Consider the following 18,435-nt stretch of genomic DNA (forward strand, 5'->3'; position numbering starts at 1 on the left):
CTGTATTTTTAGTAGAGACAGGGTTTTTCATCATGTTGGCCAGGCTGGTCTTGAACTCCTGGCCTGAAGTGATCCGCCCACCTTGGCCTCCCTAAGCGCTGGGATTACAGGCGTGAGCCACCACACCCAGCCTGGTATGTCTTAAGCTGGGAAGATACTGATCCACTGAAGCAGTGCTGTCAATTCTCGCTAAACATTGGAATCCTCCAGGGAGCTCTTTAAAGTGCCAGTGCCTGGGCTGTGCCTTGAGGTTCTCATCCTTCAGCCTAGAGGGCACATAGGAATTGGTTTTGTTGGAAACTCTAAGGTGATTGTAAAACGCAGCCAGAGTGCTAACCAGCTTTTTGGGTATTCAGAGAACCCCTTGACTTTGACCTTAGCATAGGGCCCACAGTCTTGTCCGTCTGAACTTTCCTTCTGCCCACCTTGCCATCATCTCACATATTTTAGTTGTTTTATTTAGGCTACTGTAGCAAAGCGCCACAGGCATGGGGCAGGGGGTGCAGAAACAACAGAAACGTTTGTTCTCACAGCTTTGGAGGCCGAGTGTCCAAGGTCGGGGTCCCAGATAATTTGGTTCATCGTGAGAACTCTCTTTCTCACTGTAATGGCCGTCTTCTCTGGCGTTACTTTTGTGTCCAGTGAGGGTGGGAGCAGAGGTGCGGAGAGAACGCTTCCGATGTTTTGTTTTCTTTTTGTTTTGTTTTGTTTTGTATTTGAGACAGGGTCTCTATTGCCTAGGCTGGAGTGCAGCAGCACAATCACAGTTCACTACAACCTCAAACTCCTGGTCTCAAGTGATCCTCTTGCCTTGGCCTCCAAGTACCTGGGACTACAGGCATGCACCACTCTGTCCAACTCTTTTTGTTGTTGTTGTTGTTGGGTTTTTTTTTTTTTTTTGTAGAAGCAGAATCTTGCTATGTTGCCCAGGCTGTTCCTGAACTCCTGGCCTCAAGTGATCCTCTTACCTCAGCCTCCCAAAGCCCTGGGATTACAGGAGTGAGCCACCATGCCTACCCTGGTGTCTCTTTTTTTTTTTTTTTTTTTTTTTGAGACGGAGTCTCGCTCTGTCGCCCAGGCTGGAGCGCAGTGGCGCGATCTCGGCTCACTGCAAGCTTTGCCTTCCGGGTTCCCGCCATTCTCCTGCCTCAGTCTCCCGAGTAGCTGGGACTACAGGCGCCCGCCACCTCGCCCGGCTAATTTTTTGTATTTTTAGTAGAGACGGGGTTTCACCGTGTTAGCCAGGATGGTCTCGATCTCCTGACCTCGTGATCCGCCCGCTTCGGCCTCCCAAAGTGCTGGGATTACAGGCGTGAGCCACCGCGCCCGGCCTAGTGTCTCTTCTTACAATGATGCTGATTCTATCTGATCAGACCCCACACTTATGACCTCATTTTTTCTTTTTTTTTTTTTTTTGAGATGGAGTTTCGCTCTTGTGGCACAGGTTGGAGTGCAATGGCACAATCTCAGCTCACTGCAAGCTCTGCCTCCTGGGTTCAAGCATTTTTCCTGCCTCAGCCTCCCAAGTAGCTGGGATTACAGCGTCTGCTACCACTCCCAGCTAATTTTTGTATTTTTTAGAGACGGAGTTTCACCATGTTGGTCAGGCTGGTCTCAAACTACTGACCTCATATGATCTGCCCGCCTCAGTCTCCCACGGTGTTAGGATCACAGGTGTGAGCCACCGTGCCCAGCTGACCTCATTTAACTCCTTTCTTAGAGGCCCACCTCCATATTCAGCCACACTGGAAGTTAGGGCTTCAATGTAGGAATTTGGGGGGATTGCTGGGTGCAGTGGTTCACACCTGTAATCCAAGCACTTTGGGAGGCCAAGGCAGGAGGATCACCTGAGCCCAGGAGTTTGAGACCAGTCTAGGCAACACAGAGAGATCCTGTCTCTACAAAATAAAAATAACAAATAAACTAGGAGAGGATACATTCAGTCCATAATGCCACATTTATCCTTTTTAATGCCAGAATCTACCTTGTCCTGAGTTTATTAAGATTTATCTTCTTTTTTTTTTTTTTTTGAGACGGAGTCTCGCGCTGTCACCCAGGCTGGAGTGCAGTGGCCGGATCTCAGCTCACTGCAAGCTCCGCCTCCCGGGTTCACGCCATTCTCCTGCCTCCGCCTCCTGAGTAGCTGGGACTACAGGCGTCCGCCACCTCGGCCGGCTAGTTTTTTGTATTTTTTTAGTAGAGACGGGGTTTCACCGTGTTAACCAGGATGGTCTCGATCTCCTGACCTCGTGATCCGCCCGTCTCGGCCTCCCAAAGTGCTGGGATTACAGGCTTGAGCCACCGCGCCCGGCCAGATTTATCTTCTTTAATGAGAAGGTATATTTGGCTTTATTTTATGTGTTTAGCCTCTATTGAGTGATTTTTTATTGTTTCCATGCATGGCCCCTCTTCTGTTCTTCTGAAGCTTGTTTTATTCTGTTTCTAGCTTTATTGAATTGAGTGCTCAGTTCATGACTTCCCAGGGGTTGTGACCTAGCTTTGATGGGATTGAACCGACCCTGGCTGCTGTTTATGTTGCTCTGACCTTCTGGATGTTCCAGGTGTTGGTTCCGATCTTCACTTTGATCCCTGAGTTGCTTAAGAGAAAGTTCAGAAACTTCCAAGTGGTTGAGGGCTTTTTTTTGTTTCTACTTTTATCTCTTCCTGGTTTTATTGTATTGTGGTCAGAAGATGAGGTTCCAGGCTAGGCGTGATTGCTTACGCCTGTACGGGAGTCTGAGGCGGACAGAGCATTTGACGTCGAGAGTTCTAGACCAGCCTGGCCAACATGGTGAAACCCCATCGCTACTAAAAATAGAAAAAAATTGGCTGGATGTGGTGGCACATGCCTATAGTCCCAGCTGCTAGGGAGGCTGAAATAGGAAAATCACTTGAACCCGGGAAGCAGAGGTTGTAGTGAGCTGCGATCACGCCATTGCACTCCAGCGTGGGTGACAGAGTGAGACTATGTCTCAAAAAAAAAAAGATGAGGTTCTAGGCCAGGCATGGTGGCTCATGCCTATAATCCCAGCACTGTGTTGGGAGGCTGAGGTGGGAGGATCACTTGAGGCCAGGAGTTGAAGACCAGCCTGGGCAACATTGGCAAGACCCTACCAAAGGAAGAAAAGTTAGTGGGCGTGGTGCTGTACTCTTGTAGTCCCAGCTACTCGGGAGGCTGAGGTGGGATCCTGTCTCAAAAAACAAAGAAAGAAAGAAGGAAAACGATGAGGTTTTCTGTCCTCAGTAGTTTTCTTTGAGGCTTAATATTGGTCAGTTTGGGAAATATTTCATTGGTGCTGAATGTACAATGCAGGGCGTGGAGTTCACAGTATATCTGCGGGTTCCATTTTGTCAGCTTTTCTGGACTAGGGTATTTGAAATTGTACACTTCCTCTCTCCTATTAATGTGCTGTATTGTTTCCAAGAAAGCTTTTTTTTTTTTTTTGAGGCGGAGTTTCTTTCACTCTTGTTGCCCAGGCTGGAGTGTAATGGCACAATCTCAGCTCACCACAACCTCTACCTCCCGGGTTCAAGCAATTCTCCTGCCTCAACCTCCCAAGTAGCTGGGATTACAGGCATGTGCAACGACGCCCAGCTAATTTTGTAATTTTAGTAGAGACAGAATTTCTCCATGTTGGTCAGGCTGGTCTCGAACTCCCGACCTCAGGTGATCCGCCTGCCTCAGCCTCCCAAAATGCTGAGATTACAGGCGTGAGCCACCGCACCCGGCCAGCATCTTTCTTTTCTAGAGACAGGGTCTCTCTCATGGGTCACCATGCCTGGCTCATGTTTTTTTGGTAGAGAAGAGTTCTGTGTTGCCCAGAGTGGTCTTCAACCCCTGGCCTCAACTGACCCTCTCTCCCCAGCCTCCCAAAGTGCTGGGCTTACAGGCATGAGCCACCACACCTGGCCACACAGTGTGACTTTCTATTTTGTTCTTTTTAAAAACAATTATTTTTGTTAATGTTATTTTACAAAACAATTTTTGAGACGAGGTTTTGCTGTAGTCACCCAGGCTGGATTGATCTCGCCGCCACCTCCCGAGTTCAAGCGATTCTCCTGCCTCAGCCTACCGAGTAGCTAGGACTATAGGCGCTCAGCTAATTTTTGTATTTTTAGTGGAGATGGGTTTTCACCATATTGGTCAGGCTATGCTGGTTTCGAACTCATGGTCTCAAGTGATCTGCCTGCCTCCATCTCCCAAAGTGCTGGGATTACAGGCATGAGCCACGGCGCCCAGCCAAAAACCTGGAGTAGTTCTTAAATATCTTTGGGATAGAAACAGTCTATTTTCAAAGTACTTTGGTAAATTGGACTTCAGCCATTTTTTCCCCTTGATGAAATGGAACATATGTATGTGTAAGTTATTATTGTTTCATACATTTATTTACTTATTTATTTACTCTATTTACATTATTTATTTTATTAAATTAAGGCATCAGTGTTTTTCTGACCGAAGTTCTCATTTCCTGACGATGGAAATGGAACAAGAAAAAATGACCATGAATAAGGAATTGAGCTCAGACGCGGCTGCGTACTGCTGCTCGGCCTGCCACGGCGACGAGACCTGGAGTTACAACCACCCCATCCGGGGCCGGGCCAAGTCTCGCAGCCTGTCTGCCTCGCCTGCCCTGGGGAGCACCAAGGAGTTCAGGTACAACCAGGAAGGATGGTTCCTCTTTTTTTCCTCGTCTGATTTCATAATATTCTTTCTTAAAACGATTACAAAGAATTCTCCTGAGTAGTCTGTGTCAATGGCTCCGGAAGGTGGAGCTGGGTCCTTGCCCAGGTGAAGCTGTGCCCTTGACGGGGGAGCCTGGCCCGTGGACACCTGCCTGGCACACGTTCCCAGATGCCAGCACAGGCACAGGGCACCACCGTGTTTCTTTGTCTGTCTGTATCAGCACAGAACCATCCAACAGGCACCCATGCTGACCCTTGATGTTAGACTGAAGCGAACTTGGAGAGGAAACTTTTCTTTTTGAGATGGAGTCTCGCTCTGTCCCCCAGGCTGCAGTGCAGTGGTGCGATCTTGGCTCACTGCAACCTCCACCTCCCGGGTTCAAGTGATTCTCCTGCCTCATCCTCCTGGGTAGCTGGGATTACAGGTACCTGCCACCATGCCTGGCTAATTTTTGTATTTTTGTAGAGACAGGGTTTCACCATGTTGGCTGGGCTGGTCTTGAACTCCTGACCTCAGGTGATCTGCCCGCCTCGGCCTCCCAAAGTGTTGGGATTACAGATGTGAGCCACTGCGCCTGGCCTGGAAACATTTGCTCCACATAAGTCACTGGGGTGTGAGGGGACATCCCTCTTGGCTCTGCTCGTTTTGAGAGGCGAAGGCAGGGGGGCTCTGCCTGGTGACGCAGGGCTGGTGGAGGCAGAGTCTTGAGTGTGGCCTTGGGCGGGCCCAGCCCTCTCACATGTTGGGCACGTGTCTCCCTCCTGTGTCCAGAGTGCCCACAGTGCTCACCCTTGCATAGTGCTGCTTGAGCAACAGCACCCCGGGCTTCACATGACGGTGGCCGCACAAGTGCAGCTGTGATGGTGCCTGCGGACGTTGTTCTGGGTTCTGGTGACAGTAAATGTGGTGAGTTTTAGGTGGAAGCTTGCCAGAGCCACGCTGCCTAACAGAAGGATCACACCTATCAAATGCAAGGGGGGCTTTTTGGTGAAAGAGAGTCTTAGAAAGCACGCTGTCTCACTCGGTGAGATGGGAGAGCCCGCAGCGTCCCTCACTTGGTGGCAGCAACGGGGAAACAGGCTGCTCCCACGTTTTCTGTCTACAGAGTCACTGCCTGAGCCGGGAGGCTGCCTTCGCCCCACAGGCACTGCGTCACCAGGATACCTCTTGTCAGTGGGTCATTGTCCTGTACCTCCAGGCCACCCAGCGCAGTGACTGCGTGAACAGAATTGCTTTGGTCTTTTTCTTTTTCCCTGTGGGTTCTTTGGCATAACGCACCATTTCTGTTTCATTCTGAACCTGATGACAGCAGCCCTGGGTCAGAGGTCGCCTCCGTAGTGGGTGACGGGCACCTTTAGGGTGAGGTGGGGGAGGAGATGGCGAATACGCCCAAGCACAGCCGTCTTTGGGAAGCAAACATTAAATCCCAACACCCACTTCGAGAAACATTGTTTTCCACAATAATCTCTTAATTTCCTAAGTAAGTAAAGTTCTTATTTTGTAATGTACTTTTTTTTTTTTTTTTTTTTTTGAGGTGGAGTCTCGCTCTGTCGCCCAGGCTGGAGTGCAGTGGTGTAATCTTGGCTCACTGCAACCTCTGCCTCTTGGGTTCAAGTGATCCTCCTGCCTCAGCCTCCCAAAGTGCTGGGATTACAGGCATGAACCACCTCGCCCGGCTAATTTTTTGTATTTTTAGTAGAGACGGGGTTTCACCATGTTAGCCAAGATGGTCTCAATCTCCTGACCTCGTGATCCGCCCACCTCGGCCTCCCAAAGTGCTGGGATTACAGGCGTGAGCCACCGCGCCCGGCCTGTACTTTACAATTTTTTTTCTTTTTTTTTTTTTTTTTTTTTTTTTTTTTTTTTTGAGACGGAGTCTTGCTCTGTCACCCAGGCTGGAGTGCAGTGGCCGGATCTCAGCTCACTGCAAGCTCCGCCTCCCGGGTTCATGCCATTCTCCTGCCTCAGCCTCCCGAGTAGCTGGGACTACAGGCGCCCGCCACCTCGCCCGGCTATTTTTTTGTATTTTTTTAGTAGAGACGGGGTTTCACCGTGTTAGCCGGGATCGTCTCTCGATCTCCTGACCTCGTGATCCGCCCATCTCGGCCTCCCAAAGTGCTGGGATTACAGGCTTGAGCCACCGCGCCCGGCCTTTTTTTTTTTTTTTTTTTTTTTGAGATGGAGTCTTGCTCATCGTCCAGGCTGGAGTACAGTGGCGCGATCTCGGCTCACTGCAAGCTCTGCCTCCTGGGTTCACGCCATTCTTCTGTCTCAGCCTCCGAAGTAGCTGGGACTACAGGCGCCCGCCACCACACCCGGCTAATTTTTTTTTGTATTTTTAGCAGAGACGGGGTTTCACCGTGTCACCCAGGATGGTCTCGATCTCCTGCCCTCGTGATCCACCCGCCTCAGCCTCCCAAAGTGCTGGGATTACAGGCGTGAGCCACTGCGCCCGGCCTGTACTTTACAATTTTTAAAAGGCCGAGGTAAACAAGTCCGTGACCACTGATGGCCACGCCTGTGTCTGCTGTGGAACAGCCCTCGTGGCACAACGGCTCTTCAGGGGTTGTCTGATCCTGCGAGGCAGCGGAAAGCTGTGCTTCTGCGGTGGGACTTGAGGATTTTGTTGGGTCGTTGCTTGGCCGGCTGTGTGCGAGTTTTCTGGGTGTGTGATGGGACTGGGAGGCTCCTGGGCACCCAGGACGAGGGCAGCCTCAGCACTGGACCCTGATGAGAGCAGGGGTCCTGACAGCATTCTCCCCAGGACATACGCAGCTGCCACAGCCTCTGGCTGGGTGATTTGACTGTGACCTGGTCATGTTTAAATCACTAGAAAAGTTGTTGATCCATTCATCCAGGGTCATTCATTCATTTATGTATTTCGACACAGAGTTTCACTCTTTTCACCCAGGCTGGAGTACAGTAGCTCGATCTCGGCTCTCTGCAACCACCACCTCCTGGGTTCAAGCAGTTCTCCTGCCTCAGCCTCCTGAGTAGCTCGGACTGCAGGCATGCACCACCACGCCCAGCTAATTTTTCTTTTTTTAGTAGGGATGGGGGTTTCACCATGTTGGCCAGTCTGGTCTCAAACTCCTGACCTCACGTGATCCGCCCGCCTTGGCCTCCCAGAGTGCTAAGATTACAGGTGTGAGCCACCGTGCCTGGCTGTTGACATGAATCCAGAGTGAACATTTTTGCTAGAATTTTAATCTAGACGATTTAGAGATGTTGTCTAAGGTTTTGAGTCCCAAATGCAGATCTAGAGAGGGGTCCTGGGGAGACACTGAGGAATTCTGATCTCAGGCTGGCTCTGGCCCTGGCATTTTCCTTGTTTGGGCTGCAACTCTCCCCGACTTGGGTCGTGATCTGAGGGGTGCGTGGCCATGCGTGCTCCTCACAGGTGCCGCTCCAGTGCAGCCATGGACCTGGGCAGAACCTTCCAAGGGCTGTTGTGTGGCTGCTGGACAGATGGGGTTGGCATCTTTCAAATTGCATGTATGCCTTAGCGTGTAACTTCCTCTGTATCTGTGTGTGTCACTGCATGTCTGGTTTCAGGCTCTGACACCGCCCTCTCCCCACAGGAGGACACGCTCTCTCCATGGGCCATGCCCAGTGACCACTTTTGGACCAAAGGCCTGCGTGCTGCAGAACCCCCAGACCATCATGTGAGTGCTGGGGGCCATAGGTCGGGGGGAGTCCTTGGGATGTGTGTGGAGTTGTGGGATCGCTGTGTGGAGGAAGATTCTAGCACTTCACCTGAGAAGTACATGTTTTAGTTTAGGTCATTTAAACAAAAAGAAAAAAGCAACATGGGTGTCTTCCCTGAACGCCCTGAGTGCAGGCGTCCGAGCGGGGGTTCCCTAGCCGTGGCTTCTCCAGGGGCTTTGAGAAAGTGGATGGCAGGCAAGCCGGGGTCATGGGCGGCAGACACCAGGCAGCCTGGAGACCGGGTCACAGCCCGTGGGCGCGGCGTCCATATGAGATACTCAGGGCAGCCTGGAGACCGGGTCACAGCCCGTGGGCGCGGCGTCCACATGAGATACTCAGGGCAGCCTGGAGACCGGGTCACAGCCCGTGGGCGCGGCGTCCACATGAGATACTCAGGGCAGCCTGGAGACCGGGTCACAGCCCGTGGGCGCGGCGTCCACATGAGATACTCAGGGCAGCCTGGAGACCGGGTCACAGCCCGTGGGCGCGGTGTCCACATGAGATACTCAGGGCAGCCTGGAGACCGGGTCACAGCCCGTGGGCGCGGTGTCCACATGAGATACTCAGGGCTGCTTTTTTGTTTCTAAGAGAGAGTTCTGGGGTGGGTTGCGTTTGCTGTTTGATGGTTCAGTCTCAACACATTCTGCCTGGAGGCCCATCATAGTGTCTTATGGGAAAAACGCAACAGTGATAGATCTGATATCTGGGCTTTATGTGTAAAGAATTATAATCCAGGCTGGGCGCGGTGGCTCACACCTGCAGTCCCAGTACTGTGGGATCCCAAAGCAGGCAGATCTTGGGCCCAGGAGTTTGAGACTAGCCCGGGCAACATGGTGAAAGCCCATCCCTACAAAAAATACAAAAATTGGCCAGGCGCGGTGGCTCACACCTGTAATTCCAGCACTTTGGGAGGCCAAGGTGGGCGGATCACGAGGTCAGGAGTTCAAGACCAGCCTGACCAATATGGTGAAAACCCATCTCTACTAAAAATACAAAAATTAGCCAAGCGTGGTGGCGGGCACCTGTAATTCCAGCTGCTTGGGAGGCTGAGACAGATAACTGCTTGAACCCGGGAGGCAGAGGTTGCAGTGAGCCGAAGATCGCACCATTGCACTCCAGCCTGGGTGACGGAGCAAGACTCAGACTCAAAAAAAGAAAAATACAAAAAGTAGCAGGCATGGTTGCACACACCTGTAGTCCAGTTGCTGAGGAGGCTGGGGTGGGAGGATCACCTGAGCCTGGGAGGTTGAGGTTACAGGGAGCTGTGATTATGCAAAGTGCGTTCCAGCCTGGGCAACAGAGCAAGACCATCTCCAAAGAAAACAAGTGAGCACCCAGCCAGCCCTGAGAGTTGTATTCTGCACCTGGTAGATGTCGTCATCGCCTCTTCCCCAGAGAAGCCTGTGCTTCTAGGACTGGTGCCTCAGCTCTCCGGCCTCTGTACCGAACGGGCTCTCTTCAGGGCCTCCTCCTTCGCGGAGTCGTGCACACTTCACTTTCTGCAAGGGAGAACCATGCGGGAGGGCCTAGTGCTCTGGTGCGAGGGCTGCTGGGGGACTGATGACCAGAAAGCGCAACGCGGCCGTGTCATTGCGCTTTCTGGGCTACTGGGGGCGGCCGCTGCATGGCGCTTCGCTGACAGGCACCAGTGCCGTGGAGGCTGGGGGCGTACAGTAGGGACAGAGGCCCCAGCCAGCCCTGGGCCGTCACCGAAGGTCAGGTCCAGGCGAGCCATGGGGGGCCATCCGAGGAGCTGCTCTGCAAACTGGGGGCACCGTGGCAGCACGCGCCCCAGGCAGGATGGGGTCGGCCTTGCCGCCTCCAGACGCCGAGGGCAGCCCCTTAGGATGGAAGTAACTCGCACTCGTGCTTTTGAGGCCCAGCCCTCTCAGTGCCGCCGGTTCCTGGAGTGTCTGTGACCTGTCACCGCTGCCAAATGCCTGAGGCGGGGGACCTGACCCCTGTTTGCATTCCCCCATCCAGTCCATCTTCTGATTCTGTCACTTTGACCCCAAAATATACAAACAGCTCCCCTGCACTATTGCCCGGCTGCCCTCCGCTGTGAGGACTCCTGACCGCTTGTCGCGGCCTCACCATCCCTTCCCTGCACAGCAGCCACGTGTGCGATCCAGGGTGCTCCACTGCCCTCCTGGCCCCGCCGTGGCCCCATCCTGCCGTCCTGTGCTTGCTGTCCCTGGCACCCCGCCGGGCCCCCGCCCCTGCTGCCTGGTGCCCTCCCTGCACTTCCTGGTCCTGGGAGAGCCGCTCCTTCATCACTCGCATCGCGGCCACTGCCTTCACCAGCCATCAGTCCCTCAGGCCGGGCCGGGTCACTGGAAGGGTGCATGTTCTGTCTCAGCCCTCAGACCAGGGTGTACTTGGTGGTCCCCGAGCTGCCCAAGGTCAGACAGCCCAGCAGGAGGGGGAGGCGGTGGGGCTGTGGGGCAGCGTTGAGGGGCACGCAGCTTTCTCGGTCCCCCCATGGGAGCACGCCTCTGTGTCTCCGGGATCCTAACCTCCCGCTTCCCATCCCCGCTGTGGAGGGTGGGGCTTCCCAGGCATCTGACCTCACGTCTTCCCTGATAGCCCAGAGCAAGACCCTGTGGGGGGCTGGCGAGGAGGGCACCCGCTTCCCGTTCTGTTGTCCAGGGAGCTGGTTGGCCTGTGTTGTGGAGGTGCATGAGTGTCCGTGTGTCACAGTGTGTGTGGCCACCCATGTGTGAGACACTCAGTCGGAACTGGCCAGGCTGTGGTGTGCTGGCTTCACGCCACCCCTGCCCTCTCTACAACACCCACAGCCCTGTGTGCCTGCAAGGGCTGGTGTCCTGCTTTGCAGGTGATCCAGGAAGAGGGCGAGGCGCTAGTTTGTGGTCACACAGAGCGGTGGGTGCCTAGGCCCGTGCACGACGCTGCTGCCAGTGGCTCTGACTGGGCTCAGCTGAACCTCAGGGCTGGAATGGGTGTAGGCCGGGCCACTGGGTCAGTGGTGACCATGGGAAGGAGAGCAGGGGAGTCATGTGGAGGGCGTGGGCTTTGCTGGCTGACCAGGCCAGAGGACTGTGAGCCACCTGCACGCCCTGGGGCCGGAGCCAAGCAGAGTGACGCAGCGGGCTGGGGGCTGGGAGGGGGCTGGGAGGGAACGCCCTTCCACCTGACTGTGACCTGAGGGCACCTTCCCTGTGGCCCAGCCGGTTCTGCAAGCCTGAGTGGCTGGCGCAGCGCTGGGCAAGGCTGGAGGCTGGGTACTTGGCCAGGTCTGAGGCCACGGGAACAGAGGGCTTGGTCCCGCCCGGCTCAATTAGGAGCAGGGAGCTGAAGTGTGGCCTCTTTGCTGCTGAACTGAGGACTTTTTTTCAGTAGGGATTAAGCAGGAAGACCATGTGACCAATGAGGAAACTGGGTTTGGTTTTGTTTGATTTTCATAAGTGTAGGAAGCTCTTGACTTAGGTGCTTTTACAACAACTTTAAAGTCGCATCATAATTGCGTTTTGCTTTGAGTTTTGAGTATGCAGAGCTTAGGCTTCTAGTGTGGGCGCACAGTCAGGACCATGCCGATGGGGCAGCCGTGTGTTCGCCAAGCGTGGCCTGGATGCTGTGGACATGCTGGCTGGCTCCCAGCAGGCAGGGGCCGCCTCGCAAGCCACATGTGTGACCCGGGACAGGTGCTGAGCTCACAGGGGATGGTATGAGTGACCCCACGCCTCCCAGTAATACCTGTGCAGGGTGAGTGCTGATGAGCGATGGGCTGAGGTCCATGGCCCTGTGGCTGCCATTGGCATCTGTGTTGTGGTTCTGGGGGTTGTTAGTGGGACGGTCACACTCCCGGGGAAGTCACTGCTGGGAAGAGGCATGGCAGGCAGCAGCTTTCTCAGTTGGGCAACTTGGAACTAGCTGGCCGGCGCGGTGGTTTAAGAACTCGCCCGTGGGGCTGAGGACAGGTGGTAAGCGCTGACCACGGTGTCCAGCCCCGCTGCGCCCTCCCTTGGCTTCTGGGAACAGGAGCAGGCTCCGTGGCGGGTGTTCTGGTTCTGGGCTGGGATGCTTTCTGTGACTGACGTGGTAATGGGAGTCCCACCGGGGCGGCCCTGCCTGTGGAGAAACACCGGGCACAGTGGTCAGGGTCGGAGCCAGCAAAGCGCAGGCGGCTGTTTCAGGGCTGCCATGGACTTTTAAACCTGTGATTTTTACTGTGAGAGTGAGTGAGGTTAAAGTCCGTTCATGCGGGGATGCAGTGAGCTGTGTGCAGGGCAGGAAGTGGGTCCTTGAGGGGTCCTGGGCTCACGTGGGGCCAGAAACCATGTGCAGGGGATCCTAGGGACGGAATCCCCACATCAGCTGGTTTGGGTTTTTGTGGGGGCCTGAGGAGGGCACCAAGGAAAGAGTGGCCCGGCCATGGGCTTCCGTGGTCATTTCTGCCCCGCCAGCGTCACCGAGGAGCCAGGCAGGCAAGTGGCTGGGGGCTCTGAAGGGCAGCGGTGCATGCGCTTGGGTCAGTGCGGTGCCCGGGCGGGGAGTGTGGGCCTGAGCCTGCGTGTGATGGGCCAAGCAGCTGAGCGGTGGTCATTCAGGACCCTACTGACCCCTGGCCCTGCCTCTGTGGCCAGGCCCCTGGCACCAGGTGGCTGGGGGTACCGGTGCGACCCTCGGCCCTGCCCGTGGCCACTGAGCACATTTCCCTGGGAGGTGAAAACACCTTTTTAAAGTTGTTTTTCTTTTCTAAGTCGTGCACCTTTTCCGCGAGCTGGAGATCACTGCTGGTGTGAACTCTTTTCTGCTCCCCTAAAGGCACATCCAGGACCCTGCAAGCCAGCGGCTGACGTGGAACAAGTCTCCGAAGAGCGTCCTTGTCATCAAGAAGATGAGAGACGCCAGCCTACTGCAGCCGTTCAAGGAGCTCTGCACGCACCTCATGGAGGCACGCGGGGCGGAGGGGAACGGGGCCTGGGGTGCACACGGAGTTGTGGGGGGGCCTCCGTCCGTATCGCTGCCCCGTGAGACCACGGGAACCACCTCAAGTGCTGGGAAACGACTACTTGTCTGGAACTGGGGACCGAGCAGGGATCTGCCCACGTGTCTGGGTTTGTGTGTGCTGTCGTGACAAGCACCAGACTGGGTGATCAACAATGGGCCGGATGGGCTCATGGCCCTGGAGGCCGGGAAGTCCAAGATCAAGGGGCTGCATCTGGCATGGGCCTTCCTGCCGTGTCCTCCTGCAGAAGAGCAGGCGTGGGGGGCGCGGCACGAAAGAGCTGGGAAACCGAAATAACAGCCTTAGTCAGTTCCTGAGAAGGGAGCCCCTCCGCCCAATCATCTCTTAAAGGTGCTGCTGCTTAATCCTGGTGCATTGGTGATGAAGCTTCAGCGTCAGCTTGGGAGGGGCGGGCATGCAGGCCACGGTGCCAGGTCTCTGATTCCAACGCCCGTGAGTCGGGAACCTCCCTGCAGGAGGGTGGGGTCTGCAGGTGGAATGAGCAGGTTGGCACTTTGCTTCCAGGAGAACAACATGATCGTGTATGTGGAAAAGAAAGTGCTGGAAGACCCTGCCATCGCCAGCGATGAAAGCTTTGGGGCAGTGAAGAAGAAATTCTGTACCTTTCGAGAAGGTGGGCTGTCGGCAGCTCTGTCCTTGGTTTCTCCAGCACAGTTCCCTGCCCCAGTGGAAGCTTCTGGCACTGTTGCCCTCATCATTGGTGTCTGCGCACTGTACCACGGAGGGGCCGCCCTGTGACAGCCTCTTCTTGGTTTTGCTTTGTGTTTCCTAGATTATGATGACATTTCCAATCAGATAGACTTCATCATCTGCCTGGGCGGAGACGGGACGCTGCTGTACGCTTCCTCGCTTTTCCAGGTGAAGCACTGACGTTTCCAGACGCGCACCAGGTTCTAGTCTAGGTGCTGCGTAACGAGGGGCTCGCAACCACGGCTTCCATTACTTTTCACCCCGTAGCTTTATGCAAGGGCAGTCATCTAGAGCGGCCAGCACCGACTCCCATGGTGGCATCCCGGTGGGGCGCAATGGTGGGGCTAGGGGCAGTGTGGACACAGTGCTACAGCTGGGGGTGGCCAGAGCGCCTGGGACAGGAGGGAGTGGTGCAGGGCAGCAGGTCCTGGGAGACGACCTTGCGTACTGGCCCATCCCCTCCAGGCCTCCCTCGAGCTCTTCTTCCTGGTTTCTCGGCAGCACGGCTCTCCCCCTGGGCTGTAGGGCCACACTGTGCGGGGACCCTGGCTCTGCCCTTGGCCCGCTGCGTTGGTGACACCCGGAAATGCCCGCAGCCCACCCCGCTCTCCTCCTCATCTCCCCATTAGCACCTGTGGGGCGCGAGGCTCTGACCCCGAGGCCGCCTCCCACCCGCCCCCGCTGGCTCCCCTGCCGTCCACGTCCAGGGGGCTGCTCAGCTCTGCTACCTTTGTTTCTCACCAGCTCCCCACACCGACCTTGGCCCTGGTGGCCCAGCCCACCCTGGCCTGGGACGTCCCCCTCTGCTCGTCCACATGGCCAGTCCCTCTTGCAGAGGGTCAGAGGTGCTGTCCCCACAGAGCTGGGTCCCTCCTGAGGTGCCGGCGCAAAGTTGGGTGGTGTGGGAGTGCACGGCCTGGGCGCTGAATGACCTCTCCGTCGGCTCACAGGGCAGCGTCCCTCCGGTCATGGCCTTCCACCTGGGCTCCCTGGGCTTCCTGACCCCGTTCAGCTTTGAGAACTTTCAGTCCCAAGTTACTCAGGTGATAGAGGGTGAGTTGGAATGTTCTGGAGCCCACAAGCAGCTCTGATCCTGGGGCTGTCGTCTCGCTTGGTTGTGGAGGGTTTGTTTTATTTATTGATGCATGGAGCAAACATCGAAAGGTTTCTAGATTCAGGGATTTCTAAATCTTGAGTGGTTCAAACCTTTTTTACTAACACTGAGAAGTTTCAGCAGATCACAGGTTGAAGCTGCCCTGCCTGTTGGGCAGAAGTGAGCTGATTCTCACTCAGAAAGCACAGAAGTGTCCGCTGGGCATGGTGGTCACACCTGTAATCCCAGCACTGTGGGTGGCCGAGGCGGGCAGATCACGAGGTCAAGAGATGAGACCATCCTGGCCAACACGGTGAAACCCCGTCTCTACTAAAAATACAAAAATTAGCCGGGCGTGGTGATGCGCGCCTGTAGTTCCAGCTACTTGGGAGGCTGAGGTGGGAGAATCACTTGAACCCAGGAGGCAGAGGTTGCAGTGAGCGGAAATCGCACCACTGCACTCCAGCCTGGGTGATGGAGTGAGACTCCGTCTCAAACAAACAAAAGGCACAGAAGTGTCAACTTGGGAGCAGAAAGGGACCCTGACCCCGCTGGCCTCCCTGGGCTGGGCCCCGACCCTGCCAGCCTTGCTGACGCGCGCCCTCCGATGCCCTGATTCCCGCTGACGCCCTCTGACTCCCTCCAACACCCTCTGACTCCCTCCAACGCCTTCCGACTCCCTCAAACGCCCTCTGACTCCCGCTGACGCCCTCCGACTCCCTCCAACGCCCTCCGACTCCCTCCAACGCCCTCTGACTCCCGCTGACGCCCTCCGACTCCCTCCGACTCCCACTGACGCCCTCCGACTCCCACTGACGCCCTCCGACTCCCTCCGACATCCTCTGATGCCCTCCGACTCCCACTGACGCCCTCCGACTCCCGCTGACACCCTCTGACTCCCGCTGACGCCCTCTGACCCGTGCCCTCTGATGCCCTGTGACTCCCACCGGACCTCAGGAAACGCAGCTGTTGTTCTCCGGAGCCGGCTGAAGGTCAGGGTGGTGAAGGAGCTCCGGGGGAAGAAGACAGCGGTACACAACGGGCTGGGTGAAAATGGCTCACGGGCTGCGGGCCTGGACATGGATGTCGGGAAGCAGGCCATGCAGTACCAGGTGAGTGGAGGTGCCTCAGCCTCGGTGAGGGGCCCGGGGTGGGGGGACTTGGGTCCCAGGGGCGAGGGCCTTCCGCAGAGCCTGGCTAGGTGGGACGGCCGTGTCTGTGAGCTGTGCGGCCCCACCCGCCCTGAGTGTGCAATGCTGTCATCCCCTCCAGGTCCTGAATGAGGTGGTGATTGACAGAGGCCCCTCCTCCTACCTGTCCAACGTGGACGTCTACCTGGACGGACACCTCATCACCACGGTGCAGGGCGACGGTAAGGCCCGCAGCGCTGTCCTGGGGCCCTGAGCGTCCCTCGGGCGGGAGTGACGCCTGCGCCTGTCCCTGTCAGGAGTGATCGTGTCCACCCCGACGGGCAGCACGGCGTATGCGGCCGCGGCCGGGGCCTCCATGATCCACCCCAACGTGCCGGCCATCATGATCACGCCCATCTGCCCCCACTCGCTGTCCTTCCGGCCCATCGTGGTCCCCGCAGGGGTCGAGCTGAAGGTCAGAGCCAACGACGCTCCTTTTCCGGTTTGTGAGTCATTGGACCCTGTGCAGCACAAAGCCCGGACCTAGCGCTCGGCTCTGCCGTGCTGGCTCCAGCCTCAGACATGGCCTCACCATCCTCGGGCCGTCCGTGCCCTCAGAGGCAAGCCCTGCCTTGCTGGTGCCCGAGATCTGTCCACCCAGGTGCCCGGGGCCCGGGTCTGAGGGGCTTCCCGCCATTGTTGGTCTCTGGCGGTGCTGAGCTGGGCCAGTGCCTGTAAGATGCGCACTCCACCGTCCACAACGCAGGGTCAGAGCTGCCCAACCTTCGGCCTCTGGCGAGCACTCGGGGGTGGGTGCCTAGAAGTGTCCTCCCCACAGCTGGGGGCCCACCCCTCTCCCTGCTTGACCCTCAGATCATGCTGTCACCTGAAGCAAGGAACACAGCATGGGTGTCCTTCGATGGACGGAAGAGACAAGAGATCCGCCACGGAGACAGGTGTGGGCTGCAGGCCGGGCTGGGCACTGCCTGCCAACCTCCTCCCTGAGCCAGGCAGCGCCTGCCCTCTTGGGGTTGGCCTGTAGACACAGCTTGTCCCCTAGAGCACCACAGGGCCTGAGTCCCTGGGTCTTAGAGTGTCACAGTCAGGGCACCCGTGCCGGCGGCAGCAGGTCACATACGGTGGCACATGCAAGCGTGACCCCAGCAGAGGCCTGAGGGTGTCCCCCCGCCCCGGCACAGCTGCCCGCCCTTGCATGAGGGCTGCCCTCACCCACCTCCTGGGACCTCACCTCTGAGGGCCCTGGGGCAGAGTTTGTCCGTTCCCTGCACCGTCCCCTCCAGGACCTGGGGCGGCTCTGTCCCAGCACCCATGGGGCACCCCTCAAGCCTGCCTCAGGGAGGGGCTGCCTGGCCCCTCAGGAAAAGAGTCCCAGCCATTCCCCGGGAGGGAGGGAGGGTTCTTGGCTGGGGCGGGCCTTTCTGGAAGCCCTGGCTCAGGCGGCTGCTCTCCCGCCCCAGCATCAGCATCACTACCTCATGCTACCCGCTCCCCTCCATCTGCGTGCGGGACCCCGTGAGCGACTGGTTTGAGAGCCTCGCGCAGTGCCTGCACTGGAACGTCCGGAAGAAGCAAGCCCACTTCGAGGAGGAGGAGGAGGAGGAGGAGGAGGGGGAGGGCTAGGTCGAGCCCTGTCCAGGCCGGAATCCTTCCGCTGTCTTCTTTTCTGCCCTCCAAGCTCCCTCTGGGGACAGACCAATCTGTGTGTGTCTGTGACCACCTCTGTCTCAATGGCGCGGCCACTTCCTTCCTGTAGCTGGGTCAGAGCCTGGGTCTGCCCTTTTGTCCAGATCAGCTGTTTTTTTTAACATTTTAAGTCTGACTTTTTTTGCTTTTCTAAAGAAGCAGTGAGAAATGGGCTGGGAGTGCTCCTGTCCCACTGACCCCGTGGGGGGTCCCTGGAGCACAGCCTCCAGCCGCCATAATTCCATGCCAGGATGTTTTTCCACAAATCAGTCGATTGAAATTCAGAGGGGTCGGAATGACTCGACCTATCCTTCAATGTTGAAAATAAATGTCTCAGCCAAAAACCTTCCTTGAGCTGCGATGCTTTTCCCCTTGGCCTGCACCTCTTTCCTTAAAACTTCTGCAGGGAAAGCCCCGGCGCGGGCGCTGTTGAAAA

The 18,435-nt window shown here is 56.5% G+C and overlaps 1 protein-coding gene across 27 annotated transcripts in view; it reads left to right on the forward strand.

Moving 5' to 3' along the window:
• NADK (NAD kinase) overlaps positions 1-18,435 on the forward strand; it is a 30,530-nt gene extending 12,095 nt beyond the window's left edge. For 14 of the 27 annotated variants that reach the window (XM_074023315.1, XM_065534924.2, XM_065534931.2 and 11 more), the window contains 11 exons: positions 4,436-4,654; positions 8,266-8,349; positions 13,178-13,307; positions 13,887-13,995; positions 14,155-14,240; positions 15,023-15,125; positions 16,123-16,277; positions 16,438-16,537; positions 16,613-16,770; positions 17,169-17,251; positions 17,774-18,435. In XM_074023315.1, coding sequence (XP_073879416.1) covers positions 4,476-4,654; positions 8,266-8,349; positions 13,178-13,307; positions 13,887-13,995; positions 14,155-14,240; positions 15,023-15,125; positions 16,123-16,277; positions 16,438-16,537; positions 16,613-16,770; positions 17,169-17,251; positions 17,774-17,936 — 1,350 coding nt within the window. In that variant the 5' untranslated portion in view covers positions 4,436-4,475 and the 3' untranslated portion in view covers positions 17,937-18,435. Of the gene's footprint in view, positions 1-4,435; positions 4,655-8,265; positions 8,350-11,796; positions 12,116-13,177; positions 13,308-13,886; positions 13,996-14,154; positions 14,241-15,022; positions 15,126-16,122; positions 16,278-16,437; positions 16,538-16,612; positions 16,771-17,168; positions 17,252-17,773 lie in introns of those variants that run through there. The other 13 variants (XR_012427525.1, XR_012427524.1, XR_012427526.1 and 10 more) reach the window with 5 other exon arrangements.

The sequence above is a fragment of the Macaca fascicularis genome, chromosome 1 (assembly GCF_037993035.2).
Source record: "Macaca fascicularis isolate 582-1 chromosome 1, T2T-MFA8v1.1".
NCBI lineage: Eukaryota > Metazoa > Chordata > Mammalia > Primates > Cercopithecidae > Macaca > Macaca fascicularis.